Below are 21,274 nucleotides of genomic sequence, written 5' to 3'. Positions count from 1 at the left end.
TTCAGAGCCCGTTTCGCTAACGTGTGCTGGAGCACACACCTTTGGCTGCGGTGAGCATGGTGGAGGCCAGCTCACACTGCTGAGATTCGATGTGGCTGAGGGTGAACCAGCGCGGGTAGCGGTTAGGCACCACCGACACAATATGGTGAGGCCTGGACAGGTCGCCAGACGAGGCCGTCGACTCCAACACGGGCAACCTGATTGGGGAAAATGGAAGCATGTGATAAGATCCCACAATTTCAACATTTTTTTTCAAACATACAGACACTTGAAATGAAAAGTGGCTCGGGCGTCTAATTAGGATGTCCACTGGAAGGATGCCTCGGGGCCGACCGACCCAGGACAGGCTGGGGACTGTCTCCCGGCTGGCATAGAAATGCCTCGGGATCCCCATTGAAGAGCTGGACAAAGTAGCTGGGGAGAGGGAAGTCTGAGCTTTCCTTAGTGAAGCTGCCGACACCGCGAACCGACCTCGGATAATCCGGAAAAGATGGATGTATGGCACTTGAAATGATTTATGCCAAAATTGATGGAATGAACTGACCGTATTTTGAATTAAATTTAAATTACAAATACCACATGGAAAGAACATATATGGCGGAAAATACAGACAAGACTGAAAAAGCAGTTTATGCTCTTGCACTCCTCTTGAAAAGAAACTGCTGTATTTTAAGCCAAAACAACTGTTGGGTTTGATAGAACAATATGTCTATATGTTGCCATAGCAGATTCATGGCACATTAAGCCCCCGAACTATTTTTAATTTGTCCGTTTTACCCTGAAAACTCCCGTTTACAGACGCCGCGCGACCACTTTTGTTTCAACCCAGCCGTAAAACGAATGTAATTAATTTTATTATTCAAAATGTCTGTCGTTTTTACCTTAGAATAATTAATTGATTTAAAAAAGAAAAATGGCTTAAAAAATTATTCACTCATATATTTTAAACTTATAAACAAATTATGTCACAATGAAAATAATGGCGTCTGTAAAAAAGTCATGGATATCTACCTCATAACTATCGCTTAATTGTATTTTTTTTTGTTATTGTCGCATTTTCTCCGATTTGTTAGATAAATAATCGATCAAAACAAAGAAAAATAGAAGAAAAAAAAAACCTTTAAAAAGGTAACTATATGTAAAAGAAAATCTCGACCACTCCTTGATGTCTCCTTGTCTGTCTTGATCGCGACCCTTGTCATATTACTATGTTTCACCCATAAAATTCCCAAAAAATCCAGCTGTGGCCATTCACAGCTGGGACTTGACACTCAGTGATACATGCTACATGGAGTTTTTGGATCGAAACAAGGTCAGTACGCGATAATATCTCGTTAAAGTCGTGCCGTCTGCTCTTGCATGCTCTCACCTCCAGATAGGAGCAAGTTAGATGAATGCGAGACAGCCAGCAGGAACAGAAAATCAGATTGACACAACCAGCAGGAAAAACAGTATGTCAGAAGGCAACCCAAGCGAGAAGCAACAATTTTTTTTTTTTTTTTTTTTTTTTACAGATTATGCTTGTGCAGAAATGCTTCAAAAAGTCTCTTGCACCCATATTCCAAACCCAACAAGAAATCGGGTATTTTGCATTGAATGTTGAAAAACATGCCATTTTTGTCAAAAACCAGCGTGCACGTTTGAGATCATTGCACCAAGGCAGTTAGCTGGATCCTCCTCAAAAATGGTGGGACTCTTCATGAGACATATGAGATGTTAAGTTATCAAAATGGTGAGTTTTCATTGACCTGACTTGGGCGGGGTACCAAAGTCGGGCGTTATTTGGGGATTAGGGTTAGGGCTTTGGGTTAGGGCTTCTTCATGGCAAATGAAAATGGCCAATTTAATTATTATTATTATTATTAGGTGGTTGTTATTACTTTTTCATGGCAAATGAAATAGCCAATTTGAAGGTCTTACCATATTAAAAAAACACCTAAAAGAAACTGAAGGAATCGATCACGAAGCATTGAATGATCCAATTGGATTCAAAAAAATTAAATCCAAATAGATATGTTTACACGTGGTAACAGAAAATACACCAGAAATATTTATTTGAAAAGAATAATAAACATAATGTATTATTTTCTTGCTTTTTTGACATTACATCGAAACATAAACCAAATGTATTTAGCATCCCAAAAAAATTTGCCGAAAACAAATTGGAGAAATCGATACGTTCTCCGAGGGCCCGATGAGTCCTGCTCGCAGAGCTAGTTTATTTTGACATTATATTCATGTTCCAATTTGCAAATATGTTCTGAAATTTTTTTTAAAAAATCCTGGTAAATGGAAAAGTCGTTTTTTTAACCCATCTCAAAATAACACATTTTAGAGGTATGATTGCAATACCGTGAAACCGCAGTATTTTTGCTCAAGGTTATCATACCGTCAAAATCTAATACCGGCACGTGGCTAGTTTGAAGTTGATTTCAAAAGGATGAAGAAAAAAATAGTAAAACATGAACAGAAATTAGATGAAACGAGAGCCAGCAGGAACAAAATAAAGAACACAAATTAAGAAGGAGCAAGTTAGATGCATGCGAGACAGCCAGCAGGAACAGAAAATCAGACTGACACAACCAGCAAGAAAAACAGTATGTCAGAAGGCAACCCAAGCGAGAAGCAACAATTTTTTTTTTTTTTTTTTTTACAGATTATGAGAGAGGTTTTTCATACCAGGTGATGACTACTCTGTATAAAACGAAGGACTTCAAAATGAAAACTTAATTGCGGCAGTGTAACAGTTTGCCTAGAACCCTCAACTTACTATTTAGTCTGCATGGAGCTACGCAACACCTGCTGTGACTGGAGGAACCTCAACCTCTCATCATCCCCAACATCAACGCAGGGTGGGCCAAGGGTTCTGAGGCCCATCCTGTGGCCACCTCATCTGCTATTCCGCTTCACTCTTCTTCTTCTGCACCGCTCGCTTTTCAAAAGGTCTCCTCCGCTTCACAAGGCAGCAACCTGGCCTCCTCTCAACCAATCACAAAGCTAATTGAGTCCGCGGGGAAATTAAGGGATTCACCTTCCAGCCGCACAGGGGCTGGACACACATCAAACAAATACCGGCACACGCACGCATGCACATATTCACACTCATTCACAGGCACACACACACCTGCCCTTTTGGAACACATCAAAGCAGCCCGGTAAAAAGCAACGTGATGCTCAATGCCAACTTTCAATTTCGCTGCATGTGATACTGCCCTGTGACTGTATGAAGGCCCGTTCAAAAAGACGTCACTTTCTGCATGATAACTAAGTTCTGTATTTAAGTGTGAAGGTGATAACTACACTGTTGCCAAAACATGTTACTGTGAACATTAGTACTTGCTGCAAAATTATCGCTTTTTTTTTTTTTTTTTTTTTTCCATAAAAGTGCTAGGAACATTTGCCAAGCTTCTATTAAAGGAGACCTATACAATGCACCCCCACATATTCACGGTTAAACATTTGCAAATTTCCAGATTTGCTGGAAAAACTCAACAGTATTACTTTGGAGCCAACTTGAGGAATATTGGTGTTGTTGTTAGCTTAAATCATTGATCTTTTTATGATCTTTTTCTGCATTAAGGGGTTGGCCTCCTTTGACAGTGATTCATAAATGCACAAAGTGGAAGTGAAATTCCACTTTGTTGTTTCAATTTGCCTGTATTTTCTATAATATATTTTTGCAAGTAAAAATATCAGTTGAGTGACGTATCCCATTTATGCACAGTACTAGTAAAAATATGTGTTTGACAACATGCGTAGTGTGTTATTTTAGACTAGTAAGACTGTAATTTAATATAAATAAGACATAAAATAGTAATATATAATTACATATACGGTAATTTTCGGACTATAAACTGCTACTTCGTTCCTTCATTTTGAATCCTGCGGCTTTTAGTCCAGTGCGGCCTATTTGTAGATTTATTTGGGTTAATAGGTAACACTTTATTTGACAGTGGCATCGTAGGACCGTCATAATTATGACATGACACTATCATAGGCTTTATTGAATGCTTATGACAGACATCATTAAGTGTCATCCGGCAAATTACGTCACTAACTCCATTTATGTCCAGCTTGGATCTTTTACATCCATGCAAAAGTGAGATAATTTGCCCGATGACACTAAATGCCATCTGTTATAAGCATTCATTAATGCTCATGACAGTGTCATGTCATACTTATGATCAGGGCCGGAGTGGGACTCATTTTCGGCCCTGGAATTTCATGCCTCAGACCGGCCCACTCATTTAAAATTATGTCATTATGCATACACGTGTTAAGTTCAGTGTTCTCTAAAGCCGTGTACTGTAATTCTGTGTATTCCAATTCAGTGCAGGTCATGGTTGTTTAACAAGGTGGCTTTATTTTAACAAGTGCAACACAACATATTTTGAACAAATTTAAAAATGGATTTAAAAAAAAAAACTATATTAAATGATACATTTGAAAAATAAATTAGGCCTGTCAAGTGATTAAAATTTTTGATCGAGTTAATTACAGCTTAAAAATTAATTGTAATTAATCGCAATTCAAACCATCTATAAAATATGCCATATTTTTCTGTAAATTATTGTTGGAATGGAAAGATGAGACACAAGATGGATATATACATTCAACATAAGGTACATAAGGACTGTATTTGTTTATTATAACAATAAATCAACAAGATGGCATTAACATTATTAACATTCTGTTAAAGCGATCCATGGATAGAAAGACTTGTAGTTCTTAAAAGATAAATGTTAGTACAAGTTATAGAAATTTTATATTAAAACCCCTCTTAATGTTTTCGTTTTAATAAAATTTGTAAAATTTTCAATCAAAAAATAAACTAGTAGCCCGCCATTGTTGATGTCAATAATTACTTACACAATGCTCATGGGTGCTGAAGCCTATAAAATCAGTCGCACCCAAACGCCAGCGGAGGGCGGCAAAACTCCATAAAGCACAATTAACAAGTGGGCATGTCATTGTACTGTCATTTAAATCTGTCTGAGCAGGGCATGTGCGTTAATTGCGTCAAATATTTTAACGTGATTCATTAAAAAAATTAATTACCGCCCGTTAACGCGATAATTTTGGCAGCCCCAAAATAAATGAATAAATAAGACCTTTTCTGCAACATCAAATATTAACAAAATGAGTGCTTACAGATAAAACAAACATAGCAACATAACAATATGAAAAATAAAGAATACGTATTGCACATTGTAACAACTTCTAATGATACTATTATCCATTTTCCATTTCCACTTTAAAAACGCCACGTAATTGATTATATTAATTCTAATGTTCACTCGCTGAACGACATGGCAATCCTACCTTCCAGCTCTGCACCTGTGGTGTGTTCATTATGGCTAATGCTTGCTGCTACATATCCCTTGTGAGGTGCTACAAGAAGCCAAAGTTTCCACAATTACATATTGTCGTATCACACGGTGCAAGTTGCATTTTATTCGCCATCTGGCCTTACCACTTTCGTTGTAATCCTCTGTAGTTTGAGGCAGCAAGGTCGTTGCATGAAAAAAATTAGCTATTTTCGCGCATTTTGCCGATTCTTTCACGAGTGCTTTTCTCTTTTTAATTCTTATTTTTCAGCGCCACCCTTGCTCTTTTTATCCATCCGAGCACCGAGATAGCAGCTAATTTGGCTCAATACAGACTACAATTAGGGGGCGGAGCTGCATGCTGTATTTTTCGTCTGCACACGTGAGGATGAGTCTGGAAAAAAAAATAATACTGTTTTTTTTTTTTTTAAGACGGCCCACAGGGACAGCGGTAACAGAATGTAAGTTATACTCAGTGACACTCATAAATAAATACCAAACAAAAAATGATAACAGTGTAATTTTTTTTTTTTTTTTTTAATAAAACGCGGACCGGCCCATCTGGCCGGCCGGCCCTTCTGGAATCGTCCAGAAGCTCCCGATTAGTCACTCCGGGCCTGCTTATGATTGTCTTATGACAGTCTTATGGCGTCACTGTCAAATAAAGTGAAACCAAATACCATAACTAGCAATTAATGAAACAACTGGAAAAGTAACTGAAGAGATAATTAGCACAGAACATAAATTTTTATTGTTATTTACGTCTGTACCACGAAAAGGCATGTTGAACGACAACAGTGTTGACAGCAGGTAGCAGCAGAGGTTGACTGTCACCCCCGAGGGAGCAGTGATGGCCAAATTAAGCTTTTTGAAGCAATGAAGCTTTGCAGCCAAATGGTTTAAAGCTTCATGGTGGTTCAGTCGGTCTTATGATGCCGCTGTCAAATAAAGTGTCACCGGTTAATATATTTTGTTGTAAATATCCCATAATACAGTGAGGACAGCTGCGGCTTATAGTCCAGTGTGGCTTATATATGAACAAATGCCGTTTTCGTGTCAAATTTGGGGGGTCGTGGCTTACAGTCAGGTGCGCCTTATAGTCTGAAAGTTATGGTGTGTGTGTGTGTGTGTGTGTGTGTGTGTGTGTGTGCGTGTGTGTATATATATATATTTATATATATATATATATATATATATATTTTTTTTTTAAAAAGATAGATTCAAGTCAATACGATTCAGGAGTATTTTAGATAAAAAGTTTGCTTGGAAGATTCGCTACAACAGCCTTGCAGGGAAGTGTACTGCTTTAAGATGGCAGCCGTTTACTAACGGCCGCATCTAGCTTTTTGTAGATGTGCTGCTCACGCTACCGAATCAAAGGTCCATCTAGTCCTATATAAATGATATCTACCGTAACATTATGTGGATGACGTACTTTGTAGCAGCTTTTCTGCAGCAGTCAGGTATGTTGTTGTGTTTTATTATCTCGTGGCATGAGTTGAGCTAGAGCCGTGAGTTGAGCATTGGCATTACCCGAGGGGGCCGGGTAATGAGAAGCATGATGTTTAGCTACTCTCGCTGCGTTCTTCCTCGTTGCGCCCCGAAGACCGCGCGGCGCGCTGAGTGTGTTGTACTTCCGCTTTACTTGGCATATTTCAATAATCGGAATTTGGATGTTTGTGAATCGGTCTCGAATCTTCCACGGCCGAATCGCGAATAATCTAAGAATCGGAAATTTTGCACACCTCTAATATTAGGGCTGTCAAAATTATCGCGTTAACGCGCGGTAATTAATTTTTTAAATTAATCACGTGAAAATATTTGACGCAATTAACGCACATGTCCTGCTCAGACAGTATTCTGCCTTTAGGTAAGTTTTACAGCAAGGCTTTTTGTGCTGTCCAACAGCGAACTCTTGTGGTCGCTTTGCGACATGGTTTATTGTTTTCTTGCCAGATCAATATGGCTGCACGACGTCTCGGGCTGACGCCTACGTTGTAATGTTGTGCTTGTATGATCCTTGGACAAGATTTGTCCGTAAGTATGGTTGTTGTAAAGAATGTACATATAATGTTAGTAAGCGAAATGTTATATTTTTTGTATGAGACGCTTTTTGTTTATGTTTAGTGAACCTGTATAGCGTGCTAAGCTAACGTTGTTGCTAATGCAATGCTTGTGTACTTTTTTTTTTGTAGTTTTACGACGGTCTAAAGAGGACAATGGTTTGAGGCCATTTTATTAATAAATCAGATGAAAAAGGAAGAAGTCTGATTATTAAGGCGTCGTTTACTAGCTGTCTAGCTTTGGAAAAAGTAGACGCTTTGGAGTGAGGACAGCATACACAGATTTAAATGACAGTAGAGTGAAATGCCCACTACAGTCCTTATGTACCGTATGTTGAATGTATATATCCATCTTGTGTCTTATCATTCCATTCCAACATTTTACAGAATATATATATATATATATATAATTTACAGAAAAATATGGCAAATTTTATAGATGGTTTGAATTGCGATTAATTGCGAATAATTACGATTAATTAATTTTAAAGCTGTAATTAACTCGATTAAAAATTTTAGTCGTTTGACAGCCCAAATATATATATATACATATATATATATTTCCACACCGTATTTTTTTGGACTATAAGTCGCAACGGAGTATAAGTCGCATTTTGGGGGAAAATTTACTTGATAAAATCCAACACATAGAAAGGATATGTCATCTTGAAAGGTAATTTAAAATACAAATACAATAGAGAACAACATGCTGAATAAGTGTACAGTATGATAATGTAACATGATGCACGAACAACGAAATGCGGATGTGGCCGGTGTGCTAACGTAACATAGCTATTAAGATTTATTCAGATAACTATAGCATAAAGAACATGATAACAAGCTTACCAAACAGTCAGTGTCACTCAAAAAAACACCAAAATAACACGTGAAATTATATAATAATGCGTTTATAATTTTACACATAAGTCGCTCCAGAGTATAAGTCTCACCCCCAGCCAAACTATAAACAAAACTGCGACTTATAGTCCGAAAAATACGGTATATATATCACTATATGTGTGTGTGTATAAAATACAGTATTTAAATATATAAATATAAATAGTAATAGTAATACTGTATTGTATTGTTTAGACTTCTTGTGAAGGTGTTTTTTTTGGTTGAAAGATTAAATACTGAATACAGTTTATGAACAATGGGTTTATGATTATGAACATATGTTCTAGTGATGCAGAGACTATAGTCCATGCATTTGTTACATCTCTCCTTAACTATTGTCACGTCTTGCTTATGGTCTTCAATAACTAGTATTAAAGGCCTACAATTAGTACAAAATGCAGCCACAAGACTTTTGATGAGAAAGTTTGATCATAATATTCCTATGATTGCCCAATTGAAATTGGCTCCTGGTCCACTTTTGATTAGATTTTAAGCTTTTGATCTCTTTTTAAATACAGAGTTTACCACCTTCCTGTTGCATTGTACATTTGATCCCAAAACCTACGATCGAAACATGTGTGCCTTTTGCTGAATCCCCCCCCCCAAAAAAAAGAAGTCAGCAGTTTCCATTGCATTCTGTATTCAACTATGAAAATTACTACCCTAAATCTCTCTAGTGTTTCTCTAGATCCATTTTTATTACTCCAAACAACTGGTATACATCTGAATAACATCTCACATCAAGCTGGATGCATGGAAAAAGGCAATTCGCAGGCGAAACAAATGTGACATCACACGAGGTCAACAGCCCTGAAATACACTGCAACACCGTGGTGGACTCCAATGTGGCAGTGCGAATCAGTGGATATTTCTTGCAATGCATCAGACTTTTCGGGGGAAATTTGTTCGAGTGATGATGAGAGAGATGTTGTACAGGAGGGTGGTGTGCAGGGACAAATTGATAAAAAGCATATATTGTGTATTTGAACAGGAAGGGCAGTCAGGAATATGTCGGAGTGAACAATAGCGTTTTGAGCCCTGATTTAAAGGATTGAAATGCATTTTGCGGTGTGTGCCTGTCAAGTAAAAAGTACGTTATCACATTGGGACACCACTACAGTAGCAGCCGGAGCTGAACATGCAGTACATACCATGAGACTACGCACCTTCTGAGTGTATAGTAAGTAGTACTCAGCCATAGTACGGATAATTAGTCCCTGCACATCAGGGAACAGTCCTATGTTGACTAAGCTGAATATATAAAGAATTTGTGGCAGCGGTAGAACTGGGCTGGTAGCTAATAGCTAGTAGTTTGTGTCCCATGGATAAACTGCTGCAACTCCAAACTAAACACTGTCTGCCACGATAGCCAATTTTCGTAGCAGTCTGAGGTTGAATGTTCATTGCAGAGACAAGACAATTTTGACGGTCCTCTGCAGTCATTTCGCGTCTATTGAAGAAAACGCTTCTACGCATTCCTTGTCACAGCACTTTTGAAAACTCATGCAGTGTTCTCACTGCACAATATGCACCTGTTCACCATTATACCCAATAACTTGTCAAAAGACTAAAGGAACGGATGGATGGACTATGAATAGAAAAATAAGAAGCGTGGCCTTGCAAAAGTGTAAACACCTTGTGTAATGTCAAATTATGGGCCTGAGGCTCTTCTAGCTCAGTGAGGCAGGAACACTTTCCACGGGGACGTAACAACTACTGGACAGATTAGGACTAATGGTTGCTAGTATGTTTTCAGAGACTACACAAGAGTAAATTTGGGATAGTAAACTGGACTTGAACAATTTGTCCTTAAGGGCACTTTACGACTTTTTAAAAATGTTTTCATGTTTGATTGAATGGCTTAATTCCTAAATGTGGCCCGTGATTGGCTAGCAACCAGTATACCCAGTCAAAAGAAGTGGCACAGAAAGCGCATGGATGCGAATCTCTATACAGAGATCCCTCGCCAATTGCGCTTTGAAATTTGTCGCAGATTTACGATGTACTGTATAAGGTTCCCTTGACACCTGTGCACTGGGTCATCTTCATCATCTTCATAGAAGTGCACAGGTGTTTCATTATCATCATTGTCAGTCAAGGAAGAAGCCGCTGGAGTCTGATGTAGGTGTTATTATATTGAAAAATGTTATGATATATGCGCGTATACATGTACAAATTATTGTTTTCTTTTATATATGCCTCATTTAAATAATTATTACATTCACAGTGCTTTTTGATTTTCGCGCGGGGTAGGGGTCCTCATTAACAACGAAAAATGAAAAACACTGTTTTAACACGCACTGGAATACAGTACAGAGATCCCACGTTTTTCGTGGTCAATGGGGACCAGAACCCACCGCGATATGTTAAAAACCGCGAAGTAGCGCATCCCCCCCCTTTGTGAGTGTTCAATGTATTTATTCAGATTTAGCATTAGAATGAGATACATAAAAGACATGTTTTTTTCACTTTTTTCCTAAAGTATCATTTAAAAAAATGTTGTATGTATTAATTAATGGTTTTTAAGCACTTGATATGTAATAATTATGTGTAATAATTATGATAAGTGATATGATAAGTTTTAAACATGTTACTGTCCCACCAAATTATTTTTTAACAAAATAAATTAGTAGGAAAATGCTTGGCTTTATTAAATGCTTCATAGTGAGTCTAGTCAAATCCTCTCAAGCTGCTCACTTACACACAAGGAGTTGTCACAGCAACTGTTTAACAAATTAAAGATGAATGATGTATGCGGCGCTTTTGAGGTCCGTGACTCTTGCAAGATAAAACACAAACATCTGTCAACATCGTTAACGAACTTTGAAGCGCAAAGTAGCAAGGGATGACTGTATAGACTATATTGTTCTTAAATTGTGATTTACAAATGTATCCCGCAGACAACAAAAAGGGAAAACAGAATAAAAAAATGTTAAAAAGTTAAATACAACCAAGTTGTATTCCAGTAGTGTTGTTTTATGTACCAGTGGAGGGGGTCGGAGTACCACAGACAGTACGGATTGTCCCTTGAAAGTGGTTTTGGACCTTCACCAAGCCTTGCTCAACATGTTATATGTTGACACTCTGTATCATGGTGGTTAACAAGTAACTTGCCCCCACGTTGAGATTACATAATAATACACCTTTAAGCAAAATGTATTGCTGGTACTGTTTCACTTGAGTAGGTTTTTACTTTGTGTTTTTTTTTTCACCTATCCCAATTTGCCTAATAGGTCACTCACCTGAAGTCAGTAGCATCTAGACCCGGGGTCCTCAATTAGTGGACCGCGGTCCACGACCGGACCATGGCACACCTCTCTACCTTAATGACTGCTTGTCATTTATGTTCTGAAAAAGTGAACATGTTCTGCAGTACTTGCCCATTTTCTTTTTCGTCCAGCAGTGTTTTACAGTTACAAAATGTACTGTTAATAGTTATTGTTTGGACCTTAATGACAGATCTAGTCAATTATTGATATACAATATACTTGCATGTTTTTTGTATTTTTATTTTAAGTAAAAAAAAAAAAAAAAGGTTTTGTTAATTTATTTTTATCTAATCAGAATGTACTGTATTTTTGTTTGGTCAAAAGAAAACCACCTTTACCACCTTCGACCTGCCTTGTACTTGACAGACATTGATAAATGGACCCATGCTTGTATGAAAAGAATAATTGTGGACCTTTAAGATTTGTATTTGAGGACCCCTGATCTAGACCTTTGGTTAATAAAAAGAGCGTATTTACCAGTGTTTGTATTAAAATTCCATATTCAATTTGTGGTTGATTTCATTTTATAAGTGTGATTTAAAGACACTCCAACATAACGTCAGAAGGCAACAGGGAGGTGACAAGAAACACGCTGCTATGATTCATGCAATGGTGCGAACATTTGAGGTGCTGGAAAATTGGGAGTTTTCTCGACTTCCTAAAGATGGTCAAGCAACAGCCGAGTTCCTTTCTCTCTTCCCATTCCAAAAAGATTCACTAAAAGTCTACCACACTGGGGGCCTTTCTGGAAGATTCCTGGGGTGCGGCAAAGCAAAGAAAAAAGAGCCCTGGGTAAAAAAGATGGAGGCCTCATCAACATTCCACGCTTTGTTTGCTTTGCACCAGAGAGAGCCAGAGGGCCTTCATTGGATGGGAGCTGAAGAGGCCAGCCAGGACTGCTGAAAAATAACCTCCTCAACGTGTTGGGAGTGGAAATCCATACTGGGCTTTTGTTCGCTATCCACCCATAGACCGTTGTGCAAGCGTTCACTCGAGTACAAGTACAGTAGGACCCATGCTGTGGGATCCAATCAAGTGGAAGCAGGCGGCATAGCAAATATCTCTGAGCATCTATTTTCTATAGTACTCGTCCTCACCAGGGCCGCAGGTAAGGGAGCCTATCACTGCTGACTTTTTGTTTGTTTATTTTTTTTCTGAGCTACATATCTCAATTAAACCTTTGTAAGAGAGGGGACAGGGACAGGCAATGCAAAGCTGATCACAGGGCACATATAAGCCATAAACCATCACAGTCACAATGGAGTCTTCAGTGTAGCTAACTTGCTTGTTTTGGGAACTGTGGGAGGAAGCCAGAGTACACGAAGAAAACACACATAAGCACTGGGAGAATTTCGAGATCTAAGCAAAGAACAGCAAGACAGATGAGCTGAATATATAGTCACTCTGCTGTCTGACTCCTAAACAAATTATAGTCAACTCCTGGGAACCCACCGCCCCAAGAATATGTTTATAATTGCCCTTAATTAAAAGTCCTTTAAAATCAGGTTATTAGCGCAAGTAAGTACAGTAATTTTTTAACTACACTGGTACCTTTACATACAATCCTTTCGACATTGGACGTAAAATTTGACACGCACTTTGACATTTGACACATTTGACAAATGACGACATGCTCAAAGTATGACGATTTATGATGCTCCCAATTTCATTGCTTTCCCGCACGGTGGAATTTCTTGCGAGAGAAATCAATATGGGTCTCAGGAAGGTAAGTGTAGTTGGTGAAAAAAAAGGAAAAAGCTTACCATTGAAATTAAGAAGAAAATTTTAGAAAAATATGAGCTTGGTGTACACGTCAGTGAACTGGCTCGACAATTCCAGCCGAAATATGTCTACGATCTCGAGGGCGACTGTCATTACTATTAATGTTATTGTAACATCGGCAAGGAAGTCACCAGCTTCATCAGGTTTTTAAATCATTTATTTCAGAACTTGTGCATCATAACACAGGTACTGTTTGTCGTAGCCTACGCCAGCAACAACAGAATATGGCAGGGAAAGTAGAATCTCTGCCAACTCCTCTCTTTCTTTTGATAGTCACACGGTGTGTTCAGGAACAGCATGCAAAACACAACCGCCACATTAGAACCCAATTCGTTACATTATTATTATTACGATTAGTATTTGTAATGTATTTGTTTGCTATGTGTAAATTGCTATTTGTAATTGTACTTGAAGTATTTATTAAGGATTTGGCATAGGTTTTGGGGCAGTGGAACAAATTAATCAAATTATAATGTATTCTTATGGGAAAATCCCGCTCGACATACAACCATTTTGACATACAAACCAGGGAATGGATTAAATTCATATGTAGAGGTACCACTGTATATTTTGATACTTGCCCCCCCCCCCCCCGCCCCCCAGCTTTAAACCATACGTAGATTTTTACAGGATAACGAATCCCATTTTTAGTTTTTGTTCAAATATCCCACTATACATTGCTGACACTTACCGCTTAATAGTGCAGCGGTGCTTATACATGAAAATAATAGTTTAGTTTTCTCATTGAATTAAGTGGGTGCGGCTAATAGTCAGGTGCACCTTGTAGTCCAAAAACTACAGTACACTGGAGTTAGAAGAGTGCAATGTAAGTTTGCCATCAATTCAACGTTCAGTAGACACTAGCTTAATTAACGTTGGCTCTTCCCGACACCAAAGATGTTAGTCTGTATCATGTCAACATACTTTCTTAGCACCGATTATTTTCTGATTAGAATGAAATTTGGCACCATCTTATGGCATATTAGACGGTTCTAGAATAAGCACAAAATCAAGAATATGGAAATGAATCAAGAATGGCAAGTGGTTCATTGTATTGCAAATAGGGCTGCAGCTATCAAATGTTTTAGTAATCGAGTAATCGACTGAAAATTCTATCGATTAATCGAGTAATCGGATAAAACAAATATACCGTAATTTCCCGAATATAACGCGCACTTTTTTTCCCCAAAATCAACTTGTAAAATCATGGTGCGCATTATAAACGGGTACATGGATGGAGACAGAAATATATATATATTACATATATATATAAACCGATTTTTTTTTTTATTGACACGGCCACGTTGTGTTGAAGAAACGTATGCGGCGACCCGTTGCCGACCATTACGGTACGTAACGTCACCATTTTGTTTTGGTAATACTTTACTCTAATCGGCCGAATGATTTCGTCTGTGTTAAATTCTGCTTTTTTTACTCTTCATAAAGCAAGGAATTTAGTTTCTTGAACTCATTTGAGTCAACGTTTATTGCAGCTCCGCAACTCTGACCATAACAAATGTAAGCACACAGACTTCCTGTGTCCGTCAACTATATCTGTCCCTCAGGAAATTCAATCCCAAATAACAATAGTTCCTATTGCTACCGTCGTGGTCACAGCGATGAGCTCTCACGGATTTCCGACTTACGTTCTCACTTTCATTTTACCGTATCAATCCATGGAAGAAACATTTATTCATCATGATGAAACGAGAAAGTTATACAGCAGCCTTTAAAAGAAAAGTCACATCTGTTTTGTTTTCTCCTAGATTCTGGTAAGCTGGAGAAGTTGTCAAATCGTATTATTACCGTAAATATTGTCAGTTTATGGTAATGTTTTGAACTACCAATATGCTATGCTTGTGCTGTGTTTCACCAGTCAGTAAAATGACATTTCTGTATCTGCACACGAGCTCTGTTTTCTTGTATTCTTCTATTTATTGGTGCTAAAATTAGGGTGCGCGTTATAAACGGGTACAATATTTTTCCCTAGATTTCACAAGTAAATTTGGGGTGCGCATTATACACGGGTGCGCCTTATATTCGGGAAATTACGGTATTTGTAGGTGAAGAGCAATTATAAATATACATGAGAGAACAAAACATTTCATCTAATCTTGAACCATTTTCAGTCAATGTCTTTATTTTCGATATATATTGTTGAAAACAGCCAACAATTGCATCTCAGATGTAACTAGAATAAAAAAAGACTAATTCACTGCTTTCACTCAAAAAACCTTTAGATCTTATTAAAAAAAAAAAAAAAATTATATACCTAAAATGCCGTTACGCTTGATAACACACATCACTTAAAAGTTAGGATTTTTTCCCACGTGTTTCAATTGAATTTCTATTTGTGTCAAGCCATTTTTAAGTTCTAGTTAAGTTTTAATTTAGTCTAAACTGTAAGTCCTGATAGGATTTTGAGTTTTTGCAGTGTTCAAAATAAATGTATGATACAGGCTGTATTGGAGCACATTACGGACCAGTGCTACTTGGTGTTTTCTCCAGCAATGACTACTGAGCTAAAATTGATAGTTAGCATTATTGAGTTTTTATTTTACACCCTCATCCCTCCACAACGCTATTTTATGTTAAAGCCTGTATGTAAGACACGTTAGTCACGCATTGAAAGTGGTCATAATTAAAAGACACCTAGCCCTCCGACAGGCTAACGTTACTTGAGCTAGTGACAGTTAATGTTAACTTAACGTTAATCTTATTTATTAGCGTTTAGCGCTCTTTATTAGTGCTTAGCGCTCTACTGCTTTAAGATGGCGGCTGTTTACAAACGCTGCCCAGACGCGGCCGAGTCGGTCATTTCGCATCTAGTTCAACATACATGTGATCTCTATGTGCCTCATCAGACGCTACCTGCTACCAACGTAGCATCGTGCGGGCTAGTATTTAGCAACGTTGGCGTCGTTTGTGGCGACTGTCGGCTGCAGTAAGTTTGTTTTTTTTTTGCTTCTTCCTCTACGCATGTGACATCAGCGCGTCGTCCCGCATTAAAAGTAGTCTGAGCAAAACGTGATGCTTAGAGCTGTCAAAATAAACGATTACTCGAGGTGAATAAAATTACTCGGTTCAGTTTTTAAACTCGAGTTACTCGAGTTGCTCGAGTATTCGTTTCAGCTCTAATTGCAAACATAACTAATCTGGGAAAATGAATTTGAGGTACCACTGTAAGAAAAAACTTCAAACACCTAACGATATATCTACCACAAGATTAACAAAGCCAAACCCAGCTTGGTGCCTGTTTTACTCAAATCCCGAGGCCACCGGAAGAGGTATCTGGTCAGCATTTCCATGACGACCGATCCTCCCTCCCCTGTGTCACGATCCTTTTCTCACGTCGACTGTAAACACCCTTCGGCCCTCACCACTCCTCGCGTTCTCATCCCTCAGCTGAATTACACATCAGCGGACAGGAGCAACATCCATACACAAACCCTCTTGGAAACCTTTGGGGACCACTGGGACTTTTCATTTTCCAGAATGTTCCCGATAATTCAAATGGACACTTTATTAGGGACTCAATTTGTATTTGAGCCATTTTAAAGATTATACTTTTAAAACAGTCTGACGCATGAGGTGCCTGGCCCAATTTAAAGCCAATGTCATTGCTTTAACATTGTCGCAATGAGAGCATAAACAGTGCTGCGTCTGCAAAGATTATGCAGCGGATCAAAGGTTGTGGATTATGGAGAGGATCTAGCTTCATTAGCATTGCAAGTCTCGTATCGCCTATGGAAATCGCATATGAAAATACCAGGCGCTCCTTGGCTTTGGAGAAGCGGAGATAAGGCAAATGTGCAAGAGCAACAAGAATCGGCTTCTTCATCATCTCCTTCAAAATTGTGATTTGAAACTCTGGTACGGTCACAAACCAATCTGTCAGCTCCGCCTCACATTCGATACACCCACGCTGGGAAGATGCATTAGTAGGAAACATACAGTGCTCAAAGTAAAGCCATAAATGTTTTTTTTTACCCTTCAAACAGCACACATTTCTATGTACAGTAATTGTCGTGGGCAAAACGTCTCATTTTGGACATGATTAAATGTCTGCAGTGAAGCTGTCAATTGAAGACTAATACTAAAGGCGAGTAATGTAAAAAGGTCTTTCGCTTTCTCTTTCTCTCTCTCCCTTTCCCTGTGCATGTATCAATGATAATGTTATAATGGGGCCATTAAAATAGCCTTAGCTCCTTTACCTCCTCCTCTATATTTAACTGTCCGCCGTCCCGTGGGAACGGTGAGCTATACGCTCTCGTATTACACTATGCTACATTACACACATTCATTATGTGCTGAGTAGACACCACCGGGCTCCCAAGAGCACCCGTAAGTGGCCCGTATTATTCTAAATCGGCCTGTTTCACACGACAGCGGGGTGTACGGAGGAGTAACAAGTAAGAGAGGCTGACTCTGGGAAAAGTTTGGGGAGCGACAAGCAGCGGTGAGCACTTGTTTGGCTTCAATCAATCCAAGTGGGGTGCGTTCCCTGGGGAAAAACACAACTTCATTCAAGGTATCGTTCACCTGGCTTTGAGTCAGACAACTAATTTTTCGACACTTCCCACTTCCTGATGCCCTTTGCACACACACAATTGCTTGCATGTGTGTGTGTGTGTGTGTGTGTGCGCACCCCCTCCTCTTCATTACAGCCACACTAATTACACTCTCATTAATGTAATTAATATTCACTGATCCAGCTCCCGCGAGTCACAACATCAAAACACAGCAGCACAGTCTGATTAACACATTGTCTACACATTGATGCACACACCAACAACACACACCAACAGGAGACCCAAAATAGAGAGATCACACACACCCATTGGCACAAGAGGGACAGAGGCCAACATAAATACGCTCAACCACACACCACGGTCTGGTGAGGACACATGACAAGATATCATGTAAAGCAGTACTATTACTTTCCTGAATTAATAATCCAGGTACAAAACAATTAACATAAGCACTTCAAGACTAAACCCAATGGCCAATATCTGACAAAATGTGTGACATGAAAAGCACTGTTTTTGTTCGGCACATTTTAAACATTTTTAAGCAGCCCAACCGTGCAGATGTTGCACATTATGCAGAGGTGGATAGGAGAAAAAAGTGTAGCCACCATCGTGTAGTGTCCATGTTGCCAGATAGTGAGCTCCTCACATTTAGCAAAAGTACTTTTAACTACAATTACAGCAAGTCAAATATTTCTACTCTGTCCAATAGATTATATAGATAGGAATACTGTAATTTTCCTTCATTTTTAAATTCTTACAGTCCAGTTCGGCTAATTTCTGGATATATATGTGTTAATAGGTAACACTTTATTTGACAGCGGGTCATAAGACCATCATAATTATGATATGACACTATCATGGGCATTACTGAATGCTTATGACACATGTCATTAAGTGTCATACGACAAAGTATGTCACTTACTCCATTTATGTCCAGATTGGATCTTTTAAATCCATTCAAAAGGGAGATAATTTTTCAGATAAAAATAAATCTGTTATAAGCATTCTTTAATGCTCATGGCAGTGACATGTCATAATTATGATTGTCTAATGACAGTCTTATAGTGCCACTGTCGAATAAAGTGTTATCAAATACCATAACTAGCAATTAATGGAACAACTGGAACGGTAACTGAAGAAATAATTAGCACAGAACATGAAATGTAATTGTTATTTACATCTGTAGCGATGCAATGCATGCTAGGAGGCATGTTGGACAACAACACTGTTGACAGCAGGTGGCAGCAGTGGGTGACTGTGTGCCCCAAGGGAGGAGTGATGGCTAAATGAAGCTACTTGAAGCAATGAAGCTTTGCAGCAAATTGGTTGAAAGCTTCATGGTGGTTCATTCGGTCTTATGACAGACACTTATAATACAGTGAGGACAACTGTGGCTTATAGTCCAGTGCGGCTAATCTATGAACAAATGCCGTTTTCGTGTCAAATTTGGTGGGTGGCGGCTTATAGTCAGGTGCACCTTACAGTGCGAAAATTACAGTATGTCCTTTATGATCATTAGGGCAGCTGTGATTACTAGAATACAAGTATAATAACAATTTGGTGTAATAATTGCACATTCCGAAAAAAGACTAGGACTATAAGTATTTTCGTCCAAAAGACAAAAACAACACTGGTACACACCCTCCAAAAGGGTAAACTATTTAAAAATTAAAACATGATCAGTTTGAAACTTTATCCCACACCGCCATAATTTGTGAATCCCCTTACACTGCGAATGTCAGTTTTTTTGTCCACATGAAATGCAAAACTTTTGTATGAATCCCAACAAAAACAAATATTTGTTAACACTGAAGTATGCAAATATTTGACTTTAAAATCTGCGTGTGTGTGCGTGTGTTTGTGTGACACAGTGAGCTAGTGGAGTGGATAACGATGTGGCTGAGTCACCAGAGAGCAGTGCTCCACTGCTCAACAACCCCTGATTTGTTTGATGATGACTCAGCAAGGATTAAATGCTTAACATTCATTCTTGCATGCATTAAATTGGGTGAGGGTCCCTAAAGTCCAGAGCTCAGTCATTCCCCAACCTCAACACCCAGAACAGTGCATGTCAGTAGGTGTGAATGATTTTTGTGTTTTCTCAGGTGACACAAAAGGCATCTTAAAAACAGCGGCCCCGTTTTGTTTGTGTGTGTGTAGTGCATCACCTACCGTATGGCTCTCAGTGCAATTTTGTACGCCAAATCAGCGTCATGAGGTAGAAGGGAGGTGAAGAGATAGCGTGCAAAGGTGTGCATGGGGACGCTTTCTCGATGGACGATCTCCCCTAGGCCAGAGTACGGACCGGCTGCAATGGACAACATAGAGGCTTGCGTCAGTCAAAGACAGAATGGACAGTACAGTGTCCGTTCAGCATTAAAAAAGAAATGCAGGATAAACACAGTAGAGTGTCTAGGCATTATGACACCACAAGCCCCATTTACAGAGCATATGTTAAATTCCAGTTGTAGATATTCATACAAATGTGTCACCGTTGTGGCTGTGAATGTGGCTCTATACAGAATTAATAAACACCATACACCAATATCATATAAACTGCCTCTGATTGAAGTTCAGATGTTCTTGTAAGATTTCTTGACATTTATCTGCTTTTTAGTAGACACCTTAAAGCAGAAGTTCAGGATTTTTTATATTCGGCTTAACCTTTGAGTTAGTAGGGTTTAGTTGGTTGGTCGAGTTGATTTCAACTAATTCCGTTTCATTTGCAAGTTATTTGTTAGTTTCAGGGCTCCGGAGTGGCTAAGCTAGCCCGAGTCAATGGCACCATTATAGCATGCCAATAAAAAAACGATACAGATCTACGAACAGATCCAACGTAGTCAAATAAATTCCAAACACAGATCATTGTTTCAAAACACCCATGCGGCCAAAAACAATGCCAAACCACACTGCCGTAATTCATTTCATTCTGCAAGACAATTTTTTAAGATGCGTAATACGACCCCAATAAAGAGGAGTGCTTTGGTCATTCGTTGTCACGCTGCATTCGAGTAAGGTGGAAAGTCGGACTTATCCCGCTCGGAGGTTACCAGTTGCGACTTTAAAGCATTCCAAGCGAATGTAAACAGCAAAGATGGCTGATCACTAGGCATGTGCCGGTATGAGATTTTCACGGTACGATAACCGTGAGCAAAAATACCGCGGTTTCACGGTATCACGGTATTGCAATTATAGCTCCAAAATTTTGAGATGTATGGGTTTAAAAAAAAAATCCATTGAACAGGATTTTTTCAAAACATATTTGCAAATTGGAACATGAATATAATGTGAAAATAAATTAACAAAAAATAAATATTATATAAAATTAAAATAAATAGAACCTAGACTATACCCACAGCCACAGCTCAAGTTGCTCAATATTAGAGTAAGAACAAAATAATTGC

General features: G+C 38.7%; 1 protein-coding gene across 1 annotated transcript in view; it reads right to left on the bottom strand.

Moving 5' to 3' along the window:
• The window catches only part of LOC130914000 (zinc finger SWIM domain-containing protein 6-like), a 120,727-nt gene that overhangs the window by 13,478 nt on the left and 85,975 nt on the right, over positions 1-21,274 (bottom strand). The window contains exons 10-11 of the mRNA XM_057833026.1: positions 20,043-20,178; positions 40-197 (exon numbers count right to left, since the gene is read on the bottom strand). Of these exons, the coding sequence (XP_057689009.1) occupies positions 40-197; positions 20,043-20,178 (294 nt within the window). The remainder of the gene's footprint in view (positions 1-39; positions 198-20,042; positions 20,179-21,274) is intronic.

This window comes from Corythoichthys intestinalis, chromosome 3 (genome assembly GCF_030265065.1).
Source record: "Corythoichthys intestinalis isolate RoL2023-P3 chromosome 3, ASM3026506v1, whole genome shotgun sequence".
In the NCBI taxonomy this organism is placed as follows: domain Eukaryota; kingdom Metazoa; phylum Chordata; class Actinopteri; order Syngnathiformes; family Syngnathidae; genus Corythoichthys; species Corythoichthys intestinalis.
This window is presented reverse-complemented; position numbering and strand designations above follow the sequence as displayed.